Below are 27,525 nucleotides of genomic sequence, written 5' to 3' on the forward strand. Positions count from 1 at the left end.
GCCGCCCATATGTAATTCATTTCAATGAGCCGGCCGGAGTGAAACGCTGACTCCGGTCGGCTCATTTTTGCCCTGTATGCGGTTGTCCACCGGACCTCAAACCGTGGTCGACTACGGTTTTAGGTATGGGACAAAAATGAGCCGATCGGAGTCAGCGTTTCACTCCGGTCCGCTCATTGAAATTAATTACATACAGGCGGCATACAGCAGGGATACTGGAGCGCAAGGTTTTAGCTCCCCCCAGTCGTATGCGGTCCCATGTTGGTAAAAACGTGATGTGAACCCAGCCTTAGGTGGTGTGCATTGTCCTGTATCATGGAATTTTAAATGGCTCAATAAAAGTTTGAAGTTTTATTGAGTGACGCTGGATCGTATTGCTTCTTTCTCATGGATACAGTGACTTTTGGGCCTACTTTGGCAACAGAGTTGCTAATTAAATTTTTCTTTTTCTGGATTCACTGACAAAAAACCACAATGATTTAAAAAGGTTATAGATTAGATGTCCATGTCTATAAAATAATTTTTATCATTTACTTTGAGCTGTAAAATTATGGTAATCATAATCACAATGATTATAGACGTGTATTTTTTCCAAGGTCTTTCTGGAATTTCTGGACAGCAACCCTGTTTAGCCCCAGGGCCTGGATGCTGCCTCTGCACCCCCTATAGCATTACCCCTGAAAATATCCATGCTATCTACAACCAACAAATGCAAGTTTTAATAAGAATAAACAGGACAAGAAAAAATAATGATTTATTAACATCAATGTTAGTAATAGTAACAATGAGGCTCCGTTGGTTCTTTGACAACAATATGGCTGCACTGGCTGCAGGAATAGTAACAGTGCATTGTGAAGTATTGTTACACTTAGGCTAGGTTCACACTGTGGAATTTCTGGGCAGAATTTCTGTCAGAGATCGAGCCGACGGCTCTAGGACCAAGCAGACTGCATTGCTGCCCCAATAGACTGCAATGCATTTCTGGGTGGATCTTTTGGGAGACCTGCTCAGAAAGGCATTGCCATCTATGGGGACGGCAATGTAGTCCGCGCGGTCCTAGTGCTGCCAGCTTGATCTCCGGCAGAAATTCTGCTCAGAAATTCCACAGTGTGAACCTAGCCTTAGGGTCTATTCACACGGCAGAATTTCCGCTTGCGGAATTTCACCTCAAATTAAAGCCCATAGACTTCTATTGGATTCTGCACTCCCATTTACACTTCTGAATTTCTGCTTGCGGAAATTCAGAAGTGTGAATGGGAGTGCAGATTCCCATAGAAGTCTATGGGCTTTAACTTGAGGCGGAAATTTTGCCGTATGAATAGACCCCTCACTGTGATATGTGGCTTATCCTTGTCCTTATGTCACTTTATTGCATCTCAATATTTTCTGACAAATGAAATAAGATAATATAGACACAGCTGCTCATTGCTAATACTAACATTAGTAAACTATGTACAGTTCTCAGCTACATTTATGACACTGTTGGACTCTCGCGTCTTTAGTTGGCAGGGTATTTTCAGTAGTATTTGTTCACCAACACAGTTATTTTCAATTGTTATACAGCTTAAGACATAACAAGCAATGACGTTGAAATTGAATAAAATATATTTTTTGCCCTTTCAGCAAAAACGGCTACACATCTCTCATGTAAAGTCCTTAGAAACAGCTTCTACAAAGTTTGGCGCTGACATCAATATTGCAATTGTGGCAATAATGGCAAAAAGCGAGAATGCTACAAGACACAGGCGGTCAATGACTGCAGCAGCAAACTTCCATTCACTGCAGATCTCTTCTCCTTCGTCCTGGTCTCTGAAACGCCTGGCAATGTACTGCACCTCCTCCAGTATCTTGGTTATTTCTGGCATACATTCTCTCAAACATTTCTTCGGGATGAGATCGCTGTCTTCCAGAGAAGGGCATGTTACTCTTCCACACATAACCCCAGAGTCACTGTTAGGTGGGCAACAAGGGCTCTCCAGGTTGTGATACCCACAGTAAAGGATGTTGCCATTGGTAGACTGGTGCCCAGATGCCATGTTCATTTCAATACTGCTCATACTTGAATGGTGGTTTGGGTATATATACTTACAAGGGATCGGTCTTTTATTTTCCCCAGGTTTTCTCATCCTTAAAAACCATGCACACCAGTTGAGCAAGATCACCCTTACCTGAAACAGAAGATTGGAAAGATCACATCACCTGGTGCAAATATAAAAATGATATTTGATACCTGCCCCATAGATATGACCAAATAAAATCTTTGTATCACGTCTCAGGACCTACTATGGGACACTTCTGATTCTGAGCGGAGTATGGGATTTCTTTTTACCATATGTTGTGTAAGGGTGAGGTCACATGTGCCGTATTTTGCTGCATATTTGCTGCTGCACAATTTCCTACCCATTGAGGTAAATAGGTAGCAAAATAAGCTGCATATTTTGCTACACATTGGGGGAGATTTATTAAAGTTGTCTATGTCCCGCATCAATATAGATCAAACCACAGAGCGTTAGGCCGATCTATTGTGCACCTAATTTATCAAAAGGCGCAGGGTCTTGCTAAATTCTGCGCACAGACTTCGTGATCTATGCTTTAGACTGTATTTAAAGCTGCTCCAGCATGGTCTGACATTTCGGCGTACTTACAGCCGATGCGACTTGTCGCTGAAAAGTCGCTTTTGATAAATTCAGCACCAGTGCATTTTCCAATGCATTTCCTTCTAAAATAGACTTGCATGCATCATGTTCTAAAAATCCTCTAGAGCAAAAGTCGCAGAAAAGTCGCACATATTTAGAAAGGAAAAACAAGTCTAAATCCTTTGATAAATTTCCCCCATTGACTTCAATGGATAGAAAAATACGCAGCAGCAAATACGAAGCAAAATATGGCACATGTGACCCTACCTTTAGTGTCCGTTTGCACGGGTGGATTACCTATGGAATTTCAGGAGCGGATTTGCTGTGGAAAATCCTCTGTGGATTTTGCTACCATTGATTTCAATGGGGCTGAAGGAAAATCTGGAAATCTGCCTCTACTGCGGATTTTCTGCTGACCCATTGAAGTCAATGGTAGCAAAATTTGCTGTGCAAATTCCGCAGATAATCTGCCCGTATGACCGTACCCTTAAACTGTAATTCAGTTGTGGGTATTGGGCCTGAGAGTGATTGAAATAAAGGTGCTCAATCTACTCGGGCACTTATTGGAGGATCTTGCCCTCCTGATGCCCAGGTCCTACACCCTGTTAAATGATCTGTTCTAGTAGATGGTGTTGTAGCTGTCTATCTTGTAAGCTCTAACAGCAAATTTCCAGAACATCATAGTGTTTTATGAACCAGCAGGGTTTGTTGTCTGCCAGTCTTGGCATTTTCCTTTGTCAGCAGAACACTTCTTTCATGTAGTCTGTCAGCAAAGCTTTCTCCATTTAATTCGACTATTGCTGTCCTGGTGATGTTATATGATAGTTGGCTTGAAATATTTTATTTTACACATGGAAATGAGTTTTATTATAAAAGTGTACTCTGATGGTGCCATCAAGTTATACAGATTTGTAAATTATTTCTGTTTAAAAATCTTAATCCTTCCAGTACTTATCAGCTGCTGTATGCTGTAGAGGAAGTTGTGTAGTTCTTTCCAGTCTGACCACAGTGCTTTCTCCTGACCTGTGTCCATGTCAGACTGTCCAGAGCAGGAGAGGTTTACTATGGGGATTTGTTTCTACTCTGGACAGTTCCTGACATGTACAGAGGTGTCAGCAGAGATTACTGTGGTCAGACTGGAAAGAGCCATACAACTTACTCTGTAAGCTTATAAGTACTGGAAGGATTGCGATTTTTATTAAGAAGTCATTTACAAATCTGTTTAACTTTCTGGAACCAGTTGATCTTAAAGCATTTGTTTTTCACTCTTTTAATGCCAAATTTTCCATTCCTAAGCTTCATGCAGATTCCCCCCAACAATGCTGTGCATCAGGTTATAGTCTTATAGACGTATGAAACACAGTGGGTTGGCATACTGAACATTATACATGGTTGGGGCACATTTTGTACATGTAAGAATTTGTAGTACTCAATAAGATTGGATTAAAGAGGCACTGTCAGGTCTTCACTGTTACCCTATCCGAGGGCAGCTTAGAATAATTTGCTTTTATCTGATTCAGTAATTTCATGTGAAAAGCTATTTAAATGCTTCCAGGACACATTAAGGAAAGCATCTGAGCCCGGCTACCCCCACTAACACAGAACATAGTCAACCCTTGTGTGGGCAGAAGAAGCCGAACTCACAGGATCTCTCTATTTTACAATTTCCATTAGTCCACAATTATTGACATAGCAATTATTGCCTGAATTATCTATTAACCCATGACTGACTTCACTGGGTTTCACTGTTTGACTGTTTTTTTTCTAAATCAAATCCTATTAAAAATCAAGAATAAAACATATAATTAGATACCCCTTTTATTGTTCATGATACATAGGTCTAGATATAGTTTTTGTAGCTTTTTTTTACAGGGGTTTGTAAAATATACCATGAATGGTGGTTTTGGGTGGAATTAATTTATATTAAGAGCATTTTAATATGTGTTTTAAAGTTTTATAGAAAAGTCTATGAAAAAAACAAATAAGTAAAGGACCCAAAAATGTGTCAAAACTGAAGGAATATGCCACAAATATTTTTGTAGTCCACTATTGGCTTTTAGCAAACATCTGGATATTTGTACACAAAATAAAAAAAAAAATCATAAAAACAACAAAACAAGGTCCAGAATTACTATGGGAAATGTGTATCTGACACTTTTCTGCAGGTCCTAAAAGAGGTGTGGGCTATGTAAAAAAGGGGCATGGCTATAGATGTGCCACTGTGACCCAAAAATGTGCCAGATTTTGACTTAAAATTTTGTGCAGTTTGAGCCAACTAATTAAGCAGCATGAACCTTCACAGTCATAGACAGAAATGATAACTCTCCTCCTGTGTATGGAATCACACCAAGGGTTTACATTTCGTCATGTTTTCATGATTTATATCTGTTTGCACTACATTCTTCTGGTATAGGCATTAGTTTTGGTCAGATGATTATCGCAAGGGTACAGTTACACAGTTAAATAGTACAATGGAGGAGATTTATGAAATGCCAATCTTAAAGGGGATGTCCTACTAAGAAATCTTATCCCCTATCCAAAAGATAGGGGATAAGATGTCTGATTGCAGGGGTCCCACCACTGGGGACCCCCGCAATCTCTCATGCAGCACCCACATCTGGCAGCTGCACGCAGAACTTGAGGCTCCATGTCTGAAACCTCAGGACCACGGGGCCGGAGTATTGTGGTGTCAGGCAGTGACAGGTGGGTGCTGCATAAGAGATTGCAGGGGTCCACAGTGATCAGACATATTGTCTTAGGGCCCGGGGTACCCCTTTAAGACTTATCCCTTAAACACAAGATAAGAGCATAGGTGTATGGCCACAGTGGATCCAAAGCCTGGGACTCCCATTTTCAAAGTGGGATCTCAAGTCTTCTGTGTTTTGCCACTCCATTCACTGTTTATGGGAGCAGCTGGAGAAACGTCTTTATGGTGGAACAACTCCTTTATACAGAAGTGTATGGGAATAAAGGAATAAAATGTGCCAACATTTGCAACAAAGATTATTTCTAATATTTGCAGCACTTTCTGTCTTAAAAGGGCATTCCCATATTTTATTTTGGCCAACAACTTTCAGACTTGGTCCTGTCCCTTTATCTGTAGTCCCCTCAGCCAGAGTCCCTCCATGCTAGTAGGGCTCTCCTGGAGGGCTACCCCTAGTCGCCTCTTGATAATGTGTATAAATGTATATATCCATATATTTTATTATAGTTTGTCTATGTATAGGACCTTAGAGGTCATGTGCCTTTAAATAATTGTGTTATGTTAAGGTTCAAGGACCTTTGGGTCATGTGACATACCCACAGTTCCTTGGGTCAGGACTGACAGGTTTGCAGAACCAATGAGCTTTGTCCCACCCCCTTAATATATAAGGGGCTGCTGCCACTAAATTCTCTCTCTTGTTCCTGGCACTTAAAGAAAGCACATCTCAGCACAATCATCAATTCAAGCTAGGCCTGAAGCCTTATCTTCCGCAGTTACTAAACCGTGAGTTATCCAGCTCAAAACTACAAATCCTGTGTGACTACTGCAACTCCAAAATACCCTAAATTCAGTAGCACAAACCTAAGCTCATTAACCTCAGAAGTCCCAGCAAACCTGTGAGAAGCCTGTACCACGGTCCTCTGCTAAAAGACTGTTATGTTACCTGCAGTTGCATGAAATATACAGTAAAGTTTATTCTGGTTTTCATCATCTTCTGCTGTGGACATTCATTTATTCCTCCCTATCGTTTTGGGACGGTTGGCGGTAGGACCATTGCATTGAGGAACCTCACCCTGGTGTCACGACAATTAAGTGTTAAGCCTATACACTACTCTACCACTCCGCAACACCCCAGACACCATCAACCCTCAAGCTCACCACATACTCTTAAAGGGGTTTTCTCACATTTATTTCCTACCTTCAGGATAGGGGATAATATGTTAATCGTTTGTGGTCCAACCCTAGGACTCCCACTTATTTTGAGAACAGGGACAAAACTATCCCAGAATGAATGATGAGCACCAAGCATATGTGGACAACACTCCATTAGTTCTTTATGGGGCTGCTAAACAATCCCAAGTTCAACGCTCAGCAATGTTCAGCAATCCCACAGAGAATGAATGGAGTGCTGGACATGAACATGTGGTGGGCACCAGTCAGCCCAGAAAAATTTGGTCCTTAGGATCGATATGGGTCCCAGTGGTCAGACCCCCACCAATCCACTTGTTATCGCCTATTCTGTAAATAGAGGATAATGGGAAAATGATGTCAATAAATAAAAAATCTGTCTGAAAGTTGTTGACCATGATCCCTCGGAGTTAACCCAACCATTTTCCTGCCACCTTTCAAAACTAGATACTAGAGAGAAATATAAAAAAATTTTCCCGAATGTATTCTTATGCTACAAATCGATTGATATATTCCCCCTTCTCAAAAAACTAATGACAATGATGAGTGACATAGAGAAATATCTAGTATTCTGCTTTTCACCCTAGAGTTGTCCTCATATATCATCCAAGCATCATTAGCTGCTCAGGGTTTTATTTCACTTGAAGCCTCATGGAGAAGTTTATGAGATGTGCTGTTAGAGTTAGGGCTGGAGCATATGTCGCTTGGCACCTGCTTTATGTTTAGCCTCACAGAATCTTCCAGCCATCCATTGCCAGACCCTATGTATTAACCTTCTATCTTTCTTGCTCAATAAAGCATTCAAAGAATAACGATGCTCCTGCAGTTACGACATTTTACGTACTTTCTGTTGGCAACACGATGTCTAGTTTACTAAGCAGAAAGGAAACCAGCACAGTGGAAATCCAATGTACTGTATGTTGTTGTATGCAGAAATAAGTATAATATCCTGAATCTTCCTAATGATGACAAAAAAAATATCCACAAGTTCTATTTAAAGGTTTATCTCTTTTGTCTGTCTTTTATGGGGAAGTTATTACACAGGAGAATATACATATCCGTCATTCTACTAGACTATGTTAAAATGCCATAAACCTTATGAACACAGACAAGATCTTAAGAATACTTTCAAATCTCAACCTCATGTGTCTGACTAACTTGTGTCTTTAAAAATTAAAGCAAAAGCAACTTGGCAAATAATCACATATCTACAGTTTTCAAAGAGATGTGCTTTATTGCATTCGTTGTACGATTGTGGTGGCCCAGTACAGGAGTTATACCCCTGCACCCTTACTGTCCTGTCTGGCGGACTCTATTGTAGTGTCCCTAGTCCCCTCTTAAGCTGTGTAACCTTGTGTCATCTATTTCATTGTCTGTATAATGCATATGCAAGGCAGATACAGTGGTGCCGAGCACCGCTGGTGTAGCGTAGCAGAAATCCCTCTAGTACCGCAGTCAAGTCAGACCTTAAACAATGTATATGCTGGGCTACAGGTGGTGTTATTTACAGTATAATGCACATAGTGCAATGTGAATATGTCCGAAGAGAATAAAGATGCACTCACCACGTCTCGTAGAAGATAGCTTCTGTTTATTGCAGTGCAAATTCAAACAAGACCCTTTCAGCCAGTGTTGGGAGAAGGTGCAGGACGTCTCATCCTGCACCTACTCCCAACACTGGCTGAAAGGGTCTTGCTTGAATTTGCACTGCAATAAACAGAAGCTATCTTCTACGAGACGTGGTGAGTGCATCTTTATTCTCTTCGGACATGTATAATGTATATACCGTTAAATGTTGTTGCTAAGTCTTGTATCCAGGGAAGGTGTCAGTGACCAGATGACTTGTGGGTGACCTATAGGACCCCTCCAAAGTTTCCCCCATATAAACCCTGGGAGGTGCTAGTTCAGTATCTTCTATTTGAGTTTTGTGCTGAGGGCAGTGAAGTCAAGACCTAAGAGTGTCTGTTGTCCTGAGAAGACCAAAGGCCTACCACGCAGCCACGCTTCCACTAACCAAGTGCCCCACAGGTGAAAGTCAAAACCTGATAAGCTACACAAGGGGTGAAGTCTAGTAAGTCCTAGTCAAGTTAGTCAACATCAGTCTGTCTAAATTCAGCGTGGGTCTGCAGCAATTAATCCAAGTCCACTACAAGTCCCAGCGAACCCGCAAGTCTCTAAAGTCACTGGTCACTTCCTTAGGCCTAACTGAGCTGTAAAGACTATTCCATCTGTCTACCACAGTAAAGCTGCCGTTGTTCCGTAACTTGGCGTCAGAGTAATTATTTTCCCCGTGCCTAGCCCAGGATCCAGCGGCCTTACCTTCAGGGGGTGTAGAGGTATAACCACGCCCTGGCGTCATGAACACAATGGGTTAATGGCATTTGCCCCTAGGGTAATAACATCTGCCCTCCATCACACCCTCACCACACAATGCTATGCTATTGCATAACAGGGAGATCAGCATTCTACTGGTACTCTCTGCCAGGCTGTATCATAGGAGCAATGATCAGGTGGCAGAGCGATGCCACACTGTGATAGACACACTGTACTCCCTGAAAACAAAATACCCATGTACTGTGCCCCCTTTATAAAATAATGTCACAAACAGTGCCCCCTAAAAATAATTATAATACATACATCTTGTTCTCCTTAAAATGAATTATAATACACACTGTGGCCCCCTTAATTTTAACACATATTCCCCTGTTCTGAAAACAAGATTACCCCCGGCGCAAGAAAAAGATACTTACCTTTCCCCTTTCCTGTGCTTTCCTCTAGAAATGCTTTCTATCCAGACCTGGCTCCTGGGTAAGGAAGTAGGTGGCATGATGACATAATGATGGTGCCTGCATCTCAGAGGAAAAGGATTGCAACCTTAAATTGTATCAATGTCCTAAGGACGAAGATACAGTACAACCAAATTCAGAGACCTGCATTGGGGTCTCTGAGTTGGAATTAATCTTACCTTGGGATATTTTTCAAATACATTTTTAATGTTAAGATGTTATCCTAAATTCTCTATTTATAAGCATTGTAAAAGTTGTGTAATTTGTTATCTTGTGGCATAGTTAGTCTTGTTAATAATATTTCTTGACCATTAAGAAACACTTACCCATTTAGGCATTTTTCCTGCTTGGGGATCATGGTGGTGAAACTGTAGAACCAGTACTGTGACAACCACGGAGAGTCCAACAATGACCATTATGCTTGCAAAATACTGAGCTGCAAGTAAAAAAAAAATACATGAATGTCTAGTTAGAATCAATGTACTGAAAATATTCCTGCAGCCCAAGACTGTGAACAATATAAGGTAATGACTGCTTTTCAAGGCACATTAATGTTGTAAAATAGGAAATCAATGGGTTAATCATCAATTATCAGTTCATGTAGTCGAGAATATTACAGGTCTGTTTTGTACAGAGTTGCAATAGGGATTTCCTGTTGGAGTTTCCTCCCTCCAACTAAAAGTCTCAGGATCCCTTGTTTGTAAGTGTAAGGTCACTTTTCTCCCTCCCACACGAGTCCCCTCACCCTTTGCAGTACACTTGAGTTACAATTCCCTGCAGCCCTGTGGAGAAAGGTCTCCTTCCCACTCAGCGGTCGCTCTAGTCCATGAAGCAGGACGGGCTCCCTTTCAACACCTAACTAGTAATGTAATTTATCGGGCTGCTAAACACAAACATCGGGGCAAAGATAACATAAGAATTGTCAGACAGTCATCAAAAACAGGTGCAGACATTATATTATGAACTACACTAGTTTTACAGCCACGGTAGCATAGTCAAATATAAAAAAAAATTCTGGTATACCCCTTTAACACACATGTAGGGTACATTATAGCAAGCGATCAGACAGTTTTGTGCTGATGCATTCAGTTTACGGAGAATGAGAATTTTACTTGACACATAACTGGTCATCAAACTTTTTTACACATAGTTCCCACAATGTTCACTCTGTATACATGGAGAGCCACTACGGGACACTATGAATTGCAGTGGCATTTTTAAACTACAATTACCCTGAAATACGTCAGTGTCTCGGAGGAATTCATAGTGTGTGATGCCGGCACCAGATTTATGCTGATCACATTTTGAGCAGCATAAAAGTGATGACAGGTTTGTTTAATCCCTGTTTTCTTTTTTTTTGTGGTGCTGCACTGATGTGTCCTGCTGCTGTTCCCAAATACGTTTTATCAGCGATCTGTAGTACATTTGTCTTCCCTCATACGTGCATACCACATGCCTACATCAAAGCAGTCTACTATTTTGTATCTGTAACAAGTCTAGATACAGGGAAAGTCCTGGCAAATGTAATCACCTGCTGGTGTTTTACAAAAATGCTGATTTTTTCTGCGTATTGTTGTGCATTTTTCTGCCCTCATCAGTGCATACCGCATACGTACATACAAGTAGTTTACCATTTTGTACCTGTTAATCTGTCAAGGGCCTACATACTGTGAAAGTCCAAATAGTACTCACCGGCTGGTGTTTTACAAAAATTACAGAGTTTTTAGGCTCATTGTAGCGCATTTTTCTGCCCTCATCAGTGCATACCGCACACGTACATCCAAGTAGTGTATCATTTTGCACTTGTTAATCTGTCAAGGGCCTAGATACTGTGAAAGTCCAAACAATAGTACTCACCGGCTGGTGTTTTAGAAAAATACAGATTTTTTTCTGCGTATTGTTGCGCATTTTTCTGCCCTCATCAGTGCATACCGCATACGTACATCTAAATAGTGTACCATTTTGTACCTGTTAATCTGTCAAGGGCCTACATACTTTGAAAGGACAGCCAAAAGTAATCACCTGCTGCTGTTCTAGACAAATACTGTTTAAAGAGTAGTGAAGCGTATTGTAATAACCTCATATACGCACTAAGTATCACAGGCAGAGAAGTGCCAGGACGTGCACAGAGGAGTGGCAGTGGCCTAAATAGTTCAGGCAGAGTTGGCAGCAGACTAGGGGCGAGTGGCAGCAGGAGTCGCAGCGAGAGGCCTGAGCTCCCGTTATCAGCCAGTGGTCGTGTCTCGACCAGCAACTCATCTGCCGTCGTCGATTGGTTAACACGCTCATCCACTTCATCACAAGTTACATCTGACACCCCCAGTCAAAAGTCTGTGGGTACCTCAGACACAATCCTCAGTTGGCATGGCCTGGGAGCAGTCCCTGTCCTCCCATTGCCTTTGTCCTATGCTGTTCCCTCTCCTAGAGAAGTATCTTATGCTGTAGGTTCAGCTCCACTATTCACTGAGGACGATCTAATAGAGGACAGTCAGCAGCTACTGCCCAGCCAAGAAGGGGAGGAGACACGCGCCGCTTGCTCCGCTAGGCGGCCAAGTAGTGATGCGGAGAGGAACGTGGAAGGCGGTGTTGCCAGGGTTCAGGGTCCTGAAGCAGACACTGTTGGGGAACCTGAGGAGGACATGAGTGACATGCAGACACCTGTTGATGATGATGAAGCCGATCGCAATTGGGAGCCGGGTGCAGAAGGGGCTTCATCATCATCAGGAGAAGAGAGTTGCAGGTTGCCCTTGAGGCAGCAGCTGAATCAGCAAGGTGGTAGCACGGTTGACAGTCAGCATGGTGGCAGGAGTGGAAATTCTGGAGCTAAACGTGCCCGGGGGAGACCACCTGCTTACCTTTCCGGGAGGTAGTGGAACAGGGGTTCCTGGAGACGGCGCCAGTTCACGTAGCCACATGCAAGATATGTCAGCAGAAGGTGAAGCGTGGCCAGGGTCCCAATGTCGGCACCACGGCCCTGTGTCAACACATGCTTCACCACCATAAAGCGGCCTGGGAGAACCGTGGCTCCGATGTAGTGGTCCAGCCTGCTGCATCACCCAGTGGCCATCCTCTCCCTCCTTCATCCAGCCAAGGCTCCACCACCTCAGCCGAAGGGAGCTGTATGTCAAACCCTCCTTCTGTCGCTCCAGATGCTCCTGCTTCTCCCGCTTTTAGTCAGCCATTCCGCCAACAATCCATCGGCGAAGCCATGTCCAAGAGACAACAGTATCCGCCCACTCATCCAATGGCGCAGAAGTTGAATGTGCTCCTGTCCAAGTTGCTGGTGCTGCGATCCCTCCCTTTTCAAGTGTTGGACTCTACACCTTTCAGAGAATTGATGGCTTGTGCCGAGCCGAGGTGGAGAGTCCCAAGCCGTTATTTCTTTGCGAATAAGACAGTACCAGCCCTGCATAAGTTTGTACAAGAGAAGGTGGGCCAGTCCTTGAGCCTGTCAGTGTGTTAAAAAGTGCACGGCAGTGCCGACGTGTGGAGCTGTAACTACGGTCAGGGACAATACTTGTCTTTTACGGCCCACTGGGTAAATGTGGTTCCTGCACAGCCACAACAGCAACTTGGACAGGTCATACCGCTTCCTCCTCCATGCTCTCGCTCTCAGGCAGTTGGTCCTGTGACAGTGTGCGACTCCGCCTCCTCATCCTCTACCGTGTCCTCGGCCTCCACTGCACGTACAAATCTCGGTGGCCCTTCATCGTACCATGTGTGTAGGGCACGGCGGTGTCAAGCTGTTCTTCACATGGTTTGCCTTGACGAACTGAGTCACACAGGGGTGGAACTGCTAAAATTCAATCATCAAGAAATCCGAGTATGGCTTACTCCACGAAATCTGGAAATGGGAACCATGGTGACCGACAACGGGAAGAACATTGTGTCCGCGCTGCGACAAGGAAGTGTGAAACATGCGCCCTGCATGGCACATGTGTTGAATCTGGTTGTCAAGCGCTTCCTGACGTCTTCACCCCATTTGCAAAACATCCTGACAATGGTAAGGAAACTATGCAAGCACTTTATCCACTTTATCCGCAAAGCACACCCTCCTTGAGCTGCAGCATCAGAACAGTATCCCACAACATAGTCTTATTTGTGACGTTGCCACACGTTGGAATTCCACCCTCCATATGTTGGACAGACTATACGAACAAAGAAAAGCCATCACAGATTTCTTGATGATCCAAGCAGATAGGAGTACTCCCCTGTGTAACTTCAATGTGAACCAGTGGCAGCTCATACGTTACACCTGCCGTTAGCTGAGGCCCTTTGAGGAAGCCACATTATTTGTAAATCGCCTGGATTATGGCATGAACGACGTAATTCCAATCCTACATTTTCTACAACAAATGATTGAAACAATGGCTGGTCACGGCAATGGAGAAGTTGCAATGGAGACATCTCAAGGCTACATGAGCCCTGTGGGGGCTGAACTGGAGGAGGAGGATGAGGGGCAGAGTGGAGCACAGTTTAGGTTGGATGAGATGGCCGGTGTTTCTAGTCATCGGACAGGAGAGGAGGAGCAGGAGCAGCCAGAGGAGCTAGAGGGTTATGAGGAAGGCGGGACAGAGGACCCAGACACACCGTGGCAGTATGCAGTGGAGATGGAGGCAGGTAGTCCCTCCGAGTCACTGTCGCAAATGGCACGATGCATGCTCAGTTGCTTGCGTAGTGACCCCCGAATTGTCAAAATTCATCAGCGGGATGACTTCTGGCTCTCCACCTTATTGGACCCTCGCTACCATCCCAGAATGGGGGCCTTTTTTAGTGTCAAAAGGATAAATTTGTTGAACATAGATTAAACATGAACAATAGTATCAGTACATGTTACAGTAATGAGGGCACATACATCCATCGGTAACATATAATAATACAGTGCCTTAATAGTAGTAGAACATTAGACTACAAAGTAATATCAGTAAACAACCAGGGGTAGAGACAGGGTAGGTAGGGGAGGGTAGTGATAAGATATTCCATTTCACTAGTTCCTAGGCCATGGTCGGGTACAAATAAAGAAGAAACGCAATTACAATGACAAATATGACATATATGGGGGCCTTTTTTACACCCACTGAATGGGAGGACAAACTGACCTACTACAGAGAGATCCTACGTAGTCAGTTGGCCGATGACTATCGGCGACATGGTCCAGCCACTCGCAGGTCTGACTGCACTCACCTTCCACTGCCATGGCTGCTGGGGAGTGGAGCAGTAGCAGGAGCAGTACCAGCTCCATCAGCAGCAGCCTGAGTCTACAGTCGCTGATGAGTAGCTTTCTTCACCCGCATAGTGAAGCAACTCATCAGCAGCAGGTAGACATGGAGCAGGACCTGAACCAGCAGGTGGTGGCATACCTTGACATGGCCATACCAACAAACATTGAAGATCCGCTGGACTTCTGGGCAGCCAAACTTGATTTATGGCCAGAACTAGCAGAGTTTGCCCTGGAAAAGCTATCCTGCCCAGCCAGTAGTGTGCCATCAGAGCGGGTGTTTAGTGCGGCCGGGGCCATAGTCACCCCAAGGCGAACTCGTCTGTCCACGAAAAATGTGGAGAGACTGACCTTTGACAAGATGAATCAGGGATGGATCAGCCAGGATTTCCAGCCACCAATGCCAGATGCCTCAGAGTAGATTGACCATGCTGCTACACCAACCCTTCCCAATTATGGTTATGAAACCCTCTTGGGTTATCAATTAGGTTTATGAAAACCTCTTGGATACTGCGAATGTCTGCTCCTGACTCATCCTGTGTCTTTCAGGAACTACTTGCCTCACGGATGCTTCTGGCCTTGTGCCTTTAATTTTTGGAAGTTTAGCAGTACCTAAATACTGTTACGCCGAGCGCTCCGGGTCCCCGCTCCTCCCCAGAGCGCTCGCAGCGTTTTCCTGTTCGCAGCGCCCCGGTCAGACCCGCGGTTCGCATCCCAGCCAGCTTACCAGTCTCGTTCCCCGTCTGTACAGTCCCGGCGCGCGCGGCCCCGCTCCCTAGGGCGCACGCGTGCCGGCTCTCTGTGATTTAAAGGGCCAGTGCGCCACTGATTGGCGCCTGGTTCAAATTAGTGTAATCACCTGTGCACCTCTCTATATAACCTCACTTCCCCTTCCCTTCCTTGCCGGATCTTGTTGCCATTGTGCCAGTGAAAGCGTTTCCTTGTATGTCCCAAGCCAGTGTTCCAGACCTCCTGCCGTTGCCCCTGACTACGATCCTTGCTGCCTGCCCTCACCTTCTGCTACGTCCGACCTTGCTCTTGCCTAATCCCTAGTCAGTCGGGGTTGAGTCGCTATCGGGTGGAACGACCTGGGGGTTACCTGCCGCAGCAAGTCCATCCCCCTTTGCGGCGGGCTCTGGTGAATACCAGTAACCCCTTAGACTCCGTAACCCTGGTACGGCCCACGTCATCACCCCACTGACACAGAGGATCCACCACCAGTATCCTCACAGTACCTGGATCCTGACAAATACATGCTTAATGCGAATTTCAACATTGATCTTTAAATGTAAGGGGTTATGAAACCCTCTTGGGTACTGCAAATGCCTGCTCCTGACTCATCCTGTGTCTTTTTCAGGAACTACTTGCCTCACTGATGCTTCTGACCTTGTGCCTTTAATTTTTGGAAGTTTAGCAGTAGCTAAATACATGCTTAATGTGAATTTCAACATTGATCTTTAAATGTAAGGGGTTATGAAACCCTCTTGAGTACTGCGAATGCCTGCTCCTGACTCATCCTCTGTCTTTTTCAGTAACTACTTGCCTCACTGATGCTTCTGGCCTTGTGCCTTTAATTTTTGGATGTTTAGCAGTAGCTAAATACATCCTTAATGCGAATTTCGACATTGATCTTTAAATGTAAGGGGTCATGAAACCCTCTTGGGTACTGCGATTGCCTGCTCCTGACTCATCCTATGTCTCTTTCAGGAACTACTTGCCTCACTGATGCTTCGGGCCTTGGGCCTTAAATTTTTTGGATGTTTAGCAGTAGCTAAATACATGCTTAATGCAAATTTCAACATTGATCTTGCAATGTAAAGGGGTTATGAAACCCTCGGGTGTACTGCTGATGCCTGCTCCTGTGTCTTTCAGGAATTACTTGGCTTACTGATGCTTCTGGGCTTGGGCCTTCAATTTTTGGATGTTTAGCACAAGATAAATACATGTTTAATAGACATTTAAACTTTGATCTTTCAATGTAAGGGGTTATGAAACCCTCTTGTGTACTGCTGATGCCCGCTCCTAACTGTGTGTTTCAGAAACTACTTGGCTTATTGATGCTTCTGGGCTTGGGCCTTAAATTTGGATGTTTTGCACTAGCTTACATACATGCTTAATTGAGATTTCAACATTGATCTTTCAATCTTAGGTGTTATGAAATCTTGTGTACTGCTGATGCCTTTTCCTGACTGTGTCTTTCAGGAAATACTTGGATTAATGATGCTTCTGGGCTTGGGCCTTAAATTTTTGGATTTTTGGAGTAGATACATACATGCTTAATTTAAATTTCAAAATTTATGGTGCAATGTACGGGGTTATTAAACCCTCTTGGGTTATGTTTTTTTCAAATTTTCTGATCATTTTCTCAGGAGTAAACTTGAATTTCCCAGAGTACTAACCATGACACCATGGAACGCTTGTTGTGTGTGATTTTTTAATTAAAATTTTCCCAAAATAACACGGTGAGGGATGAACTGCTTCTTTATGTCAGAACACATTACTTTAGGGAAGAATGTCTTTTTGTGGTCCATCGTCATGCATTATAGAGTCTTCTGGACTCTTGGATATGCACTTGTTCTAACACAAAGGTATTTCGTCAGACAACATATCTAAAACAACTTTAATATTTTCTTCTGACTGAGAGAACTATTGAATTCTTCTAGTACACCTTTTAATAAACACTGAAGTTAGCCTTTTTTTATTCAGTCTATTCTTTATTGTGGGAATCTCAATTTTGTGCAAGCCTTTATTTGATGGAACTGGGCTACAGCTAACTGCTGTGTCATGTGACTCAACACTCTTATCCACTTTTAATGAGAGTGTCTAAAGGTTGTCATTTTCACTTTCTATTTAAATTGGAGTGTCTGTCTGAATTTCTGAGATAGAATCTGCTATCTGGTGATCTCGAGTTAAATAATTAAAATCCTCGAAGGATTTACTTTTTGCTTCTTTGGATGGACCTATTTCCTAAGTGTGTGAGCCATAGTGGTTTCCCATTGCTTCAGCCACCTCAAGGATGTGCCATTCAGACACCGTATAGTCTAGAATCTGCTATCAGGTGATCTTGAGTTACATAATTAAAATCCTCAAATTAATTACTTGTTGCTTCTTTGGATGTACCTATTTCCTATGTATGTCAGCCACAATGGCTTCCCATTGCTTCAGCCACTTCAAGGATGTGGCATTCAGACACCATATAGTCTCAAGATCAGGTGATCTTGAGTTAAATAATTAAAATCCTCGAATTAATTGATATTTCAATCTTATTGCTTATTAAATCCCCCGGTGTACTGCAGATGCCTTTTCCTGACTGTTTTTATCCAGAACTAATTTACATAATGCTGCTTCTGGCCTTGGCCCTCAAATTTTGTGATATTTAGCACTAGCTTAATTGAAATTTCAACATTGATCTTGCAATGTAAAGGGGTTATGAAGCCCTCGGGTGTACTGCTCATGCCTGCGCCTTTGTCTTTCAGGAATTACTTGGCTTACTGATGCTTCTGGGCTTGGGCCTTACATTTTTGGATGGTAGCACTACCTAACATGCATCTTCAATAGAGATTTCAAAGTTCACCTTGTGTATTCATGCTGCTTCCTGCTCCACTCTGTCAGCCTGTTGGTCCTGTGACAGTGTACGACTCCTCCTCCACATCCTCCACTGTGTCCTAAGCCTCCACTGCTCGGACAAGTTTCAGTGGCCCTTCAGCATACCATGTGTGCAGGGCACGGCGGTGTTACACTGTTCTTCACATGGTTTGCCTTGGCGAAAAGTCTTGGAAACAATGGCCCGTCAGGGCAATGGAGAAGTTGCGCCTACATCTCACGGCCACATGAGCCCTGTGGGGGCTTGTTGGATTTGGTCCTTTGTACCCACACGCTGGGGTCCGGGACACTCAAAGTTTGATTTAAATTTCAAATAAAAAAATCAGACATTTCAATGGTCTCCTCATGCATCAGCCAACTCCAGGCTGTGTCATTCTGGCAATATGTGGTTTACTGATGCCGCTTCTGGGCCTGGGTCTGGGAATTCAAATTTTATTATAGGTAGCACCCGCTATCCAAAATCTTCTTAAAGAATTTCAAAAATTGTTGTGTTTTTTCTTAGGGATTGTAAAGCCCTGGTGTGTACTCATGTATCAGCCAACTCTAGGCTGTATCATTCAGGCAATATAGGGTTTATTGATGCCGCTGCTGGGCCTGGGAATTAAAATGTTATCATAGGTAGCACCCGCTATCCAAAATCTTCTTCTAAAATTTCAAAAATTTAGTTTTTTGGGGGGGATTGTGAAGCCCTGGTGTGTACTCATGCATCAGCCAACTCCAGGCTGTGTCATTCAGGCAATATGTGGTTTACTGATGCCGCTGCTGGGCCTGGGTCTGGGAATTCAAATTTTATCATAGGTAGCACCCGCTATCCAAAATCTTCTTCTAAAATTTAAAAAATTGTTGTGTTTTTTCTTAGGGATTGTGAAGCCCTGGTGTGTACTCGTGCATGAGCCAACTCCAGGCTGTGTCATTCAGGCAATATAGGGTTTACTGATGCCGCTGCTGGGTTTGGGTCTGGGAATTTCAAATTTTATCAGGTAGCACCCGCTATCCGAAATCTTCGGTTTAAATTTCTAAATTCATCTTTTAATCTTAGGGATTGTGAAGGCCTAGTGCCTACTCATGCTGCCAACACCTTCACGCTAGGTCATTCAGCCACTATATGGTGTCCTCATGCTTCAGCCTCATCCAAGCTGTGTCATTCAGCCACTATATGGTGTCCTCATGCTTCAGCCTCATCCAAGCTGTGTCATTCAGCCACTATATGGTGTCCTCATGCTGCCAACACCTCCACACTGCCATTCATCCACTATATGGTGTCCTCATGCTGCCAACACCTCCACACTGTCATTCAGCCACTATATGGTCTCCTCACACTGATGCCACCACCAGGCTCTGTCATTGTGCTGCTGTGCGGCAGTGATTCTAAAAGTGATGCCGGTAATCTGCATGTTATTCTGAATAACAGTATTATTTCACTACCCCAGCACACTCCATATGCGTTTTAGAACACAGCAAAGTGTTCTATACCCCTATTGAGGCTGTCTGTAGGCTAGAAATAGCCTTAATTTTGACCCTAAACTGAAGAGTTGTGTGGCTTACTGTATGTAGTTTATGATGCACCCAAATAAAACAGAAATAGCAAAAACCTGTTTTCCCCAGACAATACCTTATGTTGCAATACAACAAAATATCATGACTGCAGTCATCTGGAATACTGAAACAAAACATCATAAGATATTACAGTGCACAGTATCAGGCCAGGAAGCAATGAAGTCTGACAGTGAGGATGGATAGATGCCAACCATAAAAATAGATACAACCCGATTATTAAAATAAGCAGCAGTGGCAATATGGAGACGTAATGTTCTCAGGATCAGTCCATATTACAAGTAATAGAACCTGGCAGATAAATATTCCACAATGGCTTGGCCAGTCACATGGAACATCTGCAGATAAGAGTCAATCGAGCTTAGACTAAGGACACACTTGTTTGTTCATGCCTGTAATAATATAGGAGTTCTCAAGGAACTAGGTGTCATTTATGATGGAAAGGCAAGCAGGATTAAAGGGGTATTCCAGGAATTTTTTTTATTTGACTAAGCTACAGGGGCTGTAAAGTTAGTGTAGTTCAGAATATAGTGTCTGAACCTGTGTGTGACTGTTTTCTCACAATTCTTCTGTGATTTTCACCCCAATATTTATTTTTAACAGCATACAAAATGACTGTTGTCTCAGATTTTTCCCAGGTTACAATGTGGCCAAGACCAGAGTCACTAGTCAGCTGATGACAGCGAGCCTATCCACTTCAATGGGTGGAGGGATCGCTTGGTGGGAGAGAGATCAATCTGCAACTAATGCACCAGATGTAGGCACCCTGATTGAAAACCATAGGTCTTTTGAATGGATACAGCTCATTTATGTTTCAATGGGTGGGGTGGCTGATGTGTGGGAGGGAGGAAAATGAAATTATGGGATTTGTAGGCAAAAAAAAGAAAAACTCAAACAGGAAATACAAGTTCACAAAAAGCCATTTAGCCCAAAGACAAGCGCAGATCCTTCCTAAGCATGTCCATTAAAGTCTGGCAGGTATTTACTAAAATCACCTTATGTTGGATAACCCCTTTAAAGACCTGCAGGAAGGCGTGGGAACTGGGTTCTTGCACTTTTTTTTCCATAGCAGGACCACTGTTCCCATTAGCAGCGGTCCTGCAGGACCAGCCCTTGAGTGAAAATCTTGGGTGAGTTCCCAAACATTTTTTCCCCAGGACTTGACCCCTAAAGACAAGTATAGGTATATTATGATCATGATATCATAGATATAAAAGAAAAAGGGTCAAAAAAAAGTTTTAGAATTAAAAGCAACTAAAACTCAACTTTTATTAATAAACTCCTTAAAAATATATCCATACAAATCGCCTATAAATTGCCTATAACCTGCACACCTATGTGTAATGCATGACAATATTCCACAGCAATACAACTCATTTCAAACAAATGTTTAAAATGCTATAAATATTTATCAGGAATAGAAAATGAATATTCATTTATATATACCCTTTCTAATTTATTATACATACAGATGTGGACAATTTATTGAAAATTAACTGATGAAAATCAGACATTGTTCACAGGATATACTGGTGCTAGGTTACTTGTGCACCCTAACAGAGGTGGAAAACCCCTATTCTGGTGTATGCTGCTATTGGACTAGTGGTTCCCCTATATACCTCATAAATAAACAATGAAAAAACTGTTATATAAAGCCAACAATGCAAAGTGGGGGAGAGTGAGATTATAGACAGTGCGATGGTATAGACGGTTAAAGCTAGATGTGGAAGGTAGTGTCCCCAGATGGAGGAAATAGTACCTGCCATCAATAATGTGTCATCAGATGAAGAAATGGGGGTCCTAAGCAGTCCTAAGTCCTCTGTTTGGGTTGCACACTTTGTGTGGGAGACAGCCCTGGCTGGTGACATCTCAACCCAGCAGTGCTGTTAAAAAATTGCTCTCCGGTTTGTGACACCACTGTGGAAGCCTACGAGGGTCAAAATTACTCTGACGCATTTCAGAAACAAAATGGTTTCCTTCATCAGGGAGGAGGAAATCCAATTCAGGCTATCTAGCCAAACAGAACTGGAGCAAATACACCTTTACAGATTCATGAACTTAAGAGATCATATTACTTTGGCAAGGAGTAATTTTCTTGTACTGTATTTACTCAGGAAAAAAATATGGGGGGAAAAAAAGATTTTTCTTCTGTCCTTGCACTTTATAATTCCAGATGGCTGCATTAGATAGCATGCATTTAGGTAGAAAGTTTTGCAGATATAAAAATGTTTGTGCAGACCTCATGACATGGGAAAGGGAGGGGGGAGGAGAGGAGGGGGGAGAGGAGCTCATCATACTCTAGGGGAAACGCCCCAGCCTCCCAGAGAAATTCAGAAAGACTCATTACAGTAATACATAGATGAAAGGTTTTTGATAATGCTTCAAATAGCATAGGGTGGCCTGACCACAAACCTTTTTATAATCTCTTGATACACCCTCCTGTTCCTGAGATATAAGGGCTTATAGTTTGTCTGACAATTTAGGGAATCAGATTAATTTGAGTTTGCTTAATTTTAAAGGAAAACTGTCTGTAGTGTCACCCATATTAACCAGTGGTGTTGGCTGGTAGTGTTGGTGATGCTGATAAAAATGATGCCTACCATGTCAGGATCTGTCGCTCCATGTCAGGATCCACCGCTCGGCCCAGCTAATCCTTATTCACTGCCTCCCTCCGCCTCTTCTCCTCCTCCCTGTTCTGTAATCGCATTTACCAAACAGTATTTAGCTAGCTTTTCCAAAACTACAACTTCCAGCATGTCCACACATCATTTGGCTGTGTGGGCATGCTGGGAGTTGTAGTTTTGCAAACACTGTTTGATAGAGATTAGATATACATATTTGTGCGGGCATATATCATTTTGGGGCCATCGTATACTTTATAGAGGCAGTGAGTCCAATATGGAGCCACCAGACATGCTTATTGTCAAAGATGGCTGCCGCTGTTATGAAGCAGTGCTAAGGCCACTTCCAGGTGTACCCAGGAAGTGGCACATGCACAGTAAACACGATTACAGGGCAGGGAGGAGATGGAGGCAGGATCGTAACTCCACCTGTGCCACTAGCTGCTAATTTACATATTCATAAAAGAGAAGATATCAGACAAATGAAGCGACGGATTTGGCCATGGAAGGTATTGTTTTTTTCTAAGTCTCACTGACAGTTTTTCTTTAATAATGAGAGTGACATCAGGAGGTGGGCAGGATTATACAGTCAGGGGATGTGTATTAGGTATTTATGCCCCTCAGTGTAAAACTGACAAACTATAAACCCTCATATCTCAGGAACGGAAGGGTATATCAAGAAACTGTGAAAAACAGCGTATGATCAGGGTACTCCAGAATATATAATGTAAAATTTCAAATTTTGGGGGGTTGGCCACGGATCCTCTATAGAATGATGTTAAAGGGGTACTCCGCCCCTAGACATCTTATCCCCTATCCAAAGGATAGTGGATAAGATGTCAGATCGCCGGGGTCCCGCTGCTGGGGACCCCGGGGATCGCTGCTGCGGCACCCTGCTATCATTACTGCGCAGAGCGAGATCGCTTTGCACGTAATGACGGGTAATACAGGGGCCGGAGCATCGTTACGTCACGGCTCTGCCCCTCGTAACGTCACGGCCCGCCCCGTCAATACAAGTCTATGGGAGGGGGCGTGGCGGTCGTCACGCCCCCTGCCATAGACTTGCATTAAGGGGACGGGCCGTGATGTCATGAGGGGCGGAGCCATGACGTCACGCTGCTCCGGCCCCTGTATCGCCCATCATTACGCACAGAGCGAACTCGCTCTGTGCAGTAATGATGGCGGGGTGCCACAGCGGCGATCCCCGGGGTCCCCAGTAGCGGGACCACGGCGATCTGACATCTTATCCCCTATCCTTTGGATAGGGGATAAGATGCCAGGGGCGGAGTACCCCTTTAAAGGGGTACTCCGGTGGAAAACTTTTTTTTTTTATAAACTGATGCCAGAAAGTTAAACAGGTTTGTAAATTACTTCTATTAAAAAATCTTTACCTGTCCGGTACTTTTTAGCAGCTGTATGCTACAAAGGAAATTCTTTTCTTTTTTAATTTCTTTTTTGTCTTGTCCACAGTGCCCTCTGCTGACACATCTGTCCGTGTCAGGAACTGTTCAGAGCTGTCCAGAGGTTTATTATGGGGATTTTCTCCTGCTTTGGACAGTTCCTGATATGGGCATCAGGTGTCAGGAGAGAGCACTGTGGACAAAACAAAAAAGAAATTCTAAAAGAAAAGAATTTCCTCTGTAGTATACAGCATCTGATAAGTACTGGAATGGTAAAGATTTTTTAATAGAAGTAATTTATAATTTACAAATCTGTTTAACTTTCTGGCACCAGTTGTTAAAAAAAATTCCACAGGAGTACCCCTTTAACACTTTTAAAAGGGTAGCATAGTTTAACAAAAATATTCTAACTCCCTGTACAGAAGTTGTAAATATGTATAAATAAATAAATTGACTGAATGACTTACAATGGGGGTTTGATGTGGTTCCATATTGATTTCTTTTTTTGTCAAATTAGATGGAATTTACAATAGAGGTTTCGAACTAGTTAATGCACGTTCCCCCGTTGTGCCGATATCGGCGTCCCGTTCCTCAGGCGCTGCTAGGCTCCCTGTTTCTTAGGCTCGGAACATCACACTGCAGTCAGAGTATCGCTGGCCGCAGCGATGTCCCGCCTCGGCCGGTGATGGGCTGAGTGCACTGTCATGTAAGCCGCCGGGCCCTGCCTTCTCCCTGCTGCCCGGGCTCCTTACATGACATTGCGCTCAGCCTATCACCGGCTGAGGTGGGACATCGCTGTCTGCAGTGTGACGTTTTGAGCCTAAGGAGAAGGGAGCCGAGCAGCGCAACAGGGGTAGGAAGTAGGAAGGTGAGTTAAAGTTTGCTGTTTTAGTTTTTGCAGCCCGGGCACAGGAAAGGTAAAAAGCTTTGTTCCTTTGTATCTCCTTTAACTCACATAACAAACAACCCCCAAACAAACATAACAAACAACCCCCACTTCGTCACGCCCCCTGCCATAGACTTGCATTAAGGGGACGGGCCGTGATGTCATGAGGGGCGGAGCCATGACGTCACGCTGCTCCGGCCCCTGTATCGCCCATCATTACGCACAGAGCGAACTCGCTCTGTGCAGTAATGATGGCGGGGTGCCACAGCGGCGATCCCCGGGGTCCCCAGTAGCGGGACCACGGCGATCTGACATCTTATCCCCTATCCTTTGGATAGGGGATAAGATGCCAGGGGCGGAGTACCCCTTTAAAGGGGTACTCCGGTGGAAAACTTTTTTTTTTTATAAACTGATGCCAGAAAGTTAAACAGGTTTGTAAATTACTTCTATTAAAAAATCTTTACCTGTCCGGTACTTTTTAGCAGCTGTATGCTACAAAGGAAATTCTTTTCTTTTTTAATTTCTTTTTTGTCTTGTCCACAGTGCCCTCTGCTGACACATCTGTCCGTGTCAGGAACTGTTCAGAGCTGTCCAGAGGTTTATTATGGGGATTTTCTCCTGCTTTGGACAGTTCCTGATATGGGCATCAGGTGTCAGGAGAGAGCACTGTGGACAAAACAAAAAAGAAATTCTAAAAGAAAAGAATTTCCTCTGTAGTATACAGCATCTGATAAGTACTGGAATGGTAAAGATTTTTTAATAGAAGTAATTTATAATTTACAAATCTGTTTAACTTTCTGGCACCAGTTGTTAAAAAAAATTCCACAGGAGTACCCCTTTAACACTTTTAAAAGGGTAGCATAGTTTAACAAAAATATTCTAACTCCCTGTACAGAAGTTGTAAATATGTATAAATAAATAAATTGACTGAATGACTTACAATGGGGGTTTGATGTGGTTCCATATTGATTTCTTTTTTTGTCAAATTAGATGGAATTTACAATAGAGGTTTCGAACTAGTTAATGCACGTTCCCCCGTTGTGCCGATATCGGCGTCCCGTTCCTCAGGCGCTGCTAGGCTCCCTGTTTCTTAGGCTCGGAACATCACACTGCAGTCAGAGTATCGCTGGCCGCAGCGATGTCCCGCCTCGGCCGGTGATGGGCTGAGTGCACTGTCATGTAAGCCGCCGGGCCCTGCCTTCTCCCTGCTGCCCGGGCTCCTTACATGACATTGCGCTCAGCCTATCACCGGCTGAGGTGGGACATCGCTGTCTGCAGTGTGACGTTTTGAGCCTAAGGAGAAGGGAGCCGAGCAGCGCAACAGGGGTAGGAAGTAGGAAGGTGAGTTAAAGTTTGCTGTTTTAGTTTTTGCAGCCCGGGCACAGGAAAGGTAAAAAGCTTTGTTCCTTTGTATCTCCTTTAACTCACATAACAAACAACCCCCACTTCTGCGGTATCACAGCCTTTAGTGCACAGACATAACAAATCCACAGACTATTAAGCACATACATACAACTATGGTTTTCACTCACTTTTCCAGTGCTTAGAGCCATTAAGGACACAGCCCATTTAGGCCCTGAGGACACAGTCACAAACTGCCATAACTCTTTTATTATTCCATCCACATACTCATATGAGCGCTTGTTTTTTGCGCAACCAATTCTAATTTGTAATTACACCTTTCATCTTACCATAAATTGTATGGCACAATTAAAAAATTATATTTATATGTGTGTGTGTGTGTGTGTGTGTGTGTGTGTGTGTTTTAAAAAAAATAAATTTTTGCAGTGCACTTTATGGAAAAATGTCATGTGTCTCCTAGGGGCACTTTGAAAGCACTTAAATTTCAGTTTGTTCAGTATAAAGAATACAGGATATAAGCAGATAAGTAACACAGTAACATAGTTCATAAGGTTGAAAAAAGACCAGAGTCTATCAAGTTCAACCTATATCCCTAATCAGTCCCTACTAAGTTGATCCAGAGGAAGGCAAAAATCCCTCATACTAGAGGTAAAAATTCCTTCCCGACTCCAAATATTGCATCAGAATAAATCGCTGGATCAACGTTCTGTCCCTATAAATCTAATATACATAACCATCAAAAATGCATCCAGACCCCTTTTAAATTCTTTTACAGAGTTCACCATGACCACCTCCTCTGGGAGAGAATTCCACAGTCTCACTGCTCTTACAGTAAAGAACCCCCATCTGTGCTGGTGTAGAAACCTTCTTTCCTCTAGACGTAGAGGATGCCCCCTTGTTATAGATACAGTCCTGCATATAAATAGATCATGGGAGAGATCTCTGTACTGTCCCCTGATATATTTATGTGGTATCCCAATACAGGACATGTCCTGTCCCTTCTGTCTGGAGTCCCCTCAGCCAGAGTCCCTGCATGATAATGGGTTCTCCTGGAGGGCTAACCCCTAGTCGCCTCTTAATATGTTGATATTTAATGTATATAAATATATAATTACTCTAGTATACCTATGTATAGGACCTTAGAGGTCAAGTGCCTTTAATTTATGTTATGCTATGGTTTAAGGACCTTTGGGTCATGTGATATACCCAGGGTTACATGAGTCAGGACTGACAGGTTTGGCTGACCAATGAGCTTTGTCCTGCCCTCTTATTATATAAGGGGCTGCTGCCACTAAATTCTTTTCCTGCCGGACTATCAGAGAAAGCACATCTCAGCACATTCATCAATTCAAGCTAGGCCTGAAGCCTTGTCTTCTGCAGCCACAAAACCTTGAGTCATCCAGCTCAAAACTACTAAAATCCTGTGTGACTACTGAAACTCAATTATCTTCAAATCAGTAGCACAGTGGCTAGAAAAACCAAAGCTCGTTGTATTCAGAAGTCCCAGCAAACCTGTGAGCAACCTGAACTACGGCCTCTATACAAAGACTGTTTTGTTAACTGCAGT

General features: G+C 43.4%; 1 protein-coding gene across 1 annotated transcript in view; it reads right to left on the bottom strand.

The window, feature by feature from the left end:
* Positions 1-1,240: 1,240 nt before the first annotated feature.
* The window catches only part of LOC130364892 (neuronal acetylcholine receptor subunit alpha-7-like), a 191,326-nt gene continuing 165,041 nt past the window's right edge, over positions 1,241-27,525 (bottom strand). The window contains exons 9-10 of the mRNA XM_056568819.1: positions 9,641-9,750; positions 1,241-2,168 (exon numbers count right to left, since the gene is read on the bottom strand). Of these exons, the coding sequence (XP_056424794.1) occupies positions 1,644-2,168; positions 9,641-9,750 (635 nt within the window). The 3' untranslated portion in view covers positions 1,241-1,643. The remainder of the gene's footprint in view (positions 2,169-9,640; positions 9,751-27,525) is intronic.

The sequence above is a fragment of the Hyla sarda genome, chromosome 1 (genome assembly GCF_029499605.1).
Source record: "Hyla sarda isolate aHylSar1 chromosome 1, aHylSar1.hap1, whole genome shotgun sequence".
Lineage (NCBI taxonomy): Eukaryota > Metazoa > Chordata > Amphibia > Anura > Hylidae > Hyla > Hyla sarda.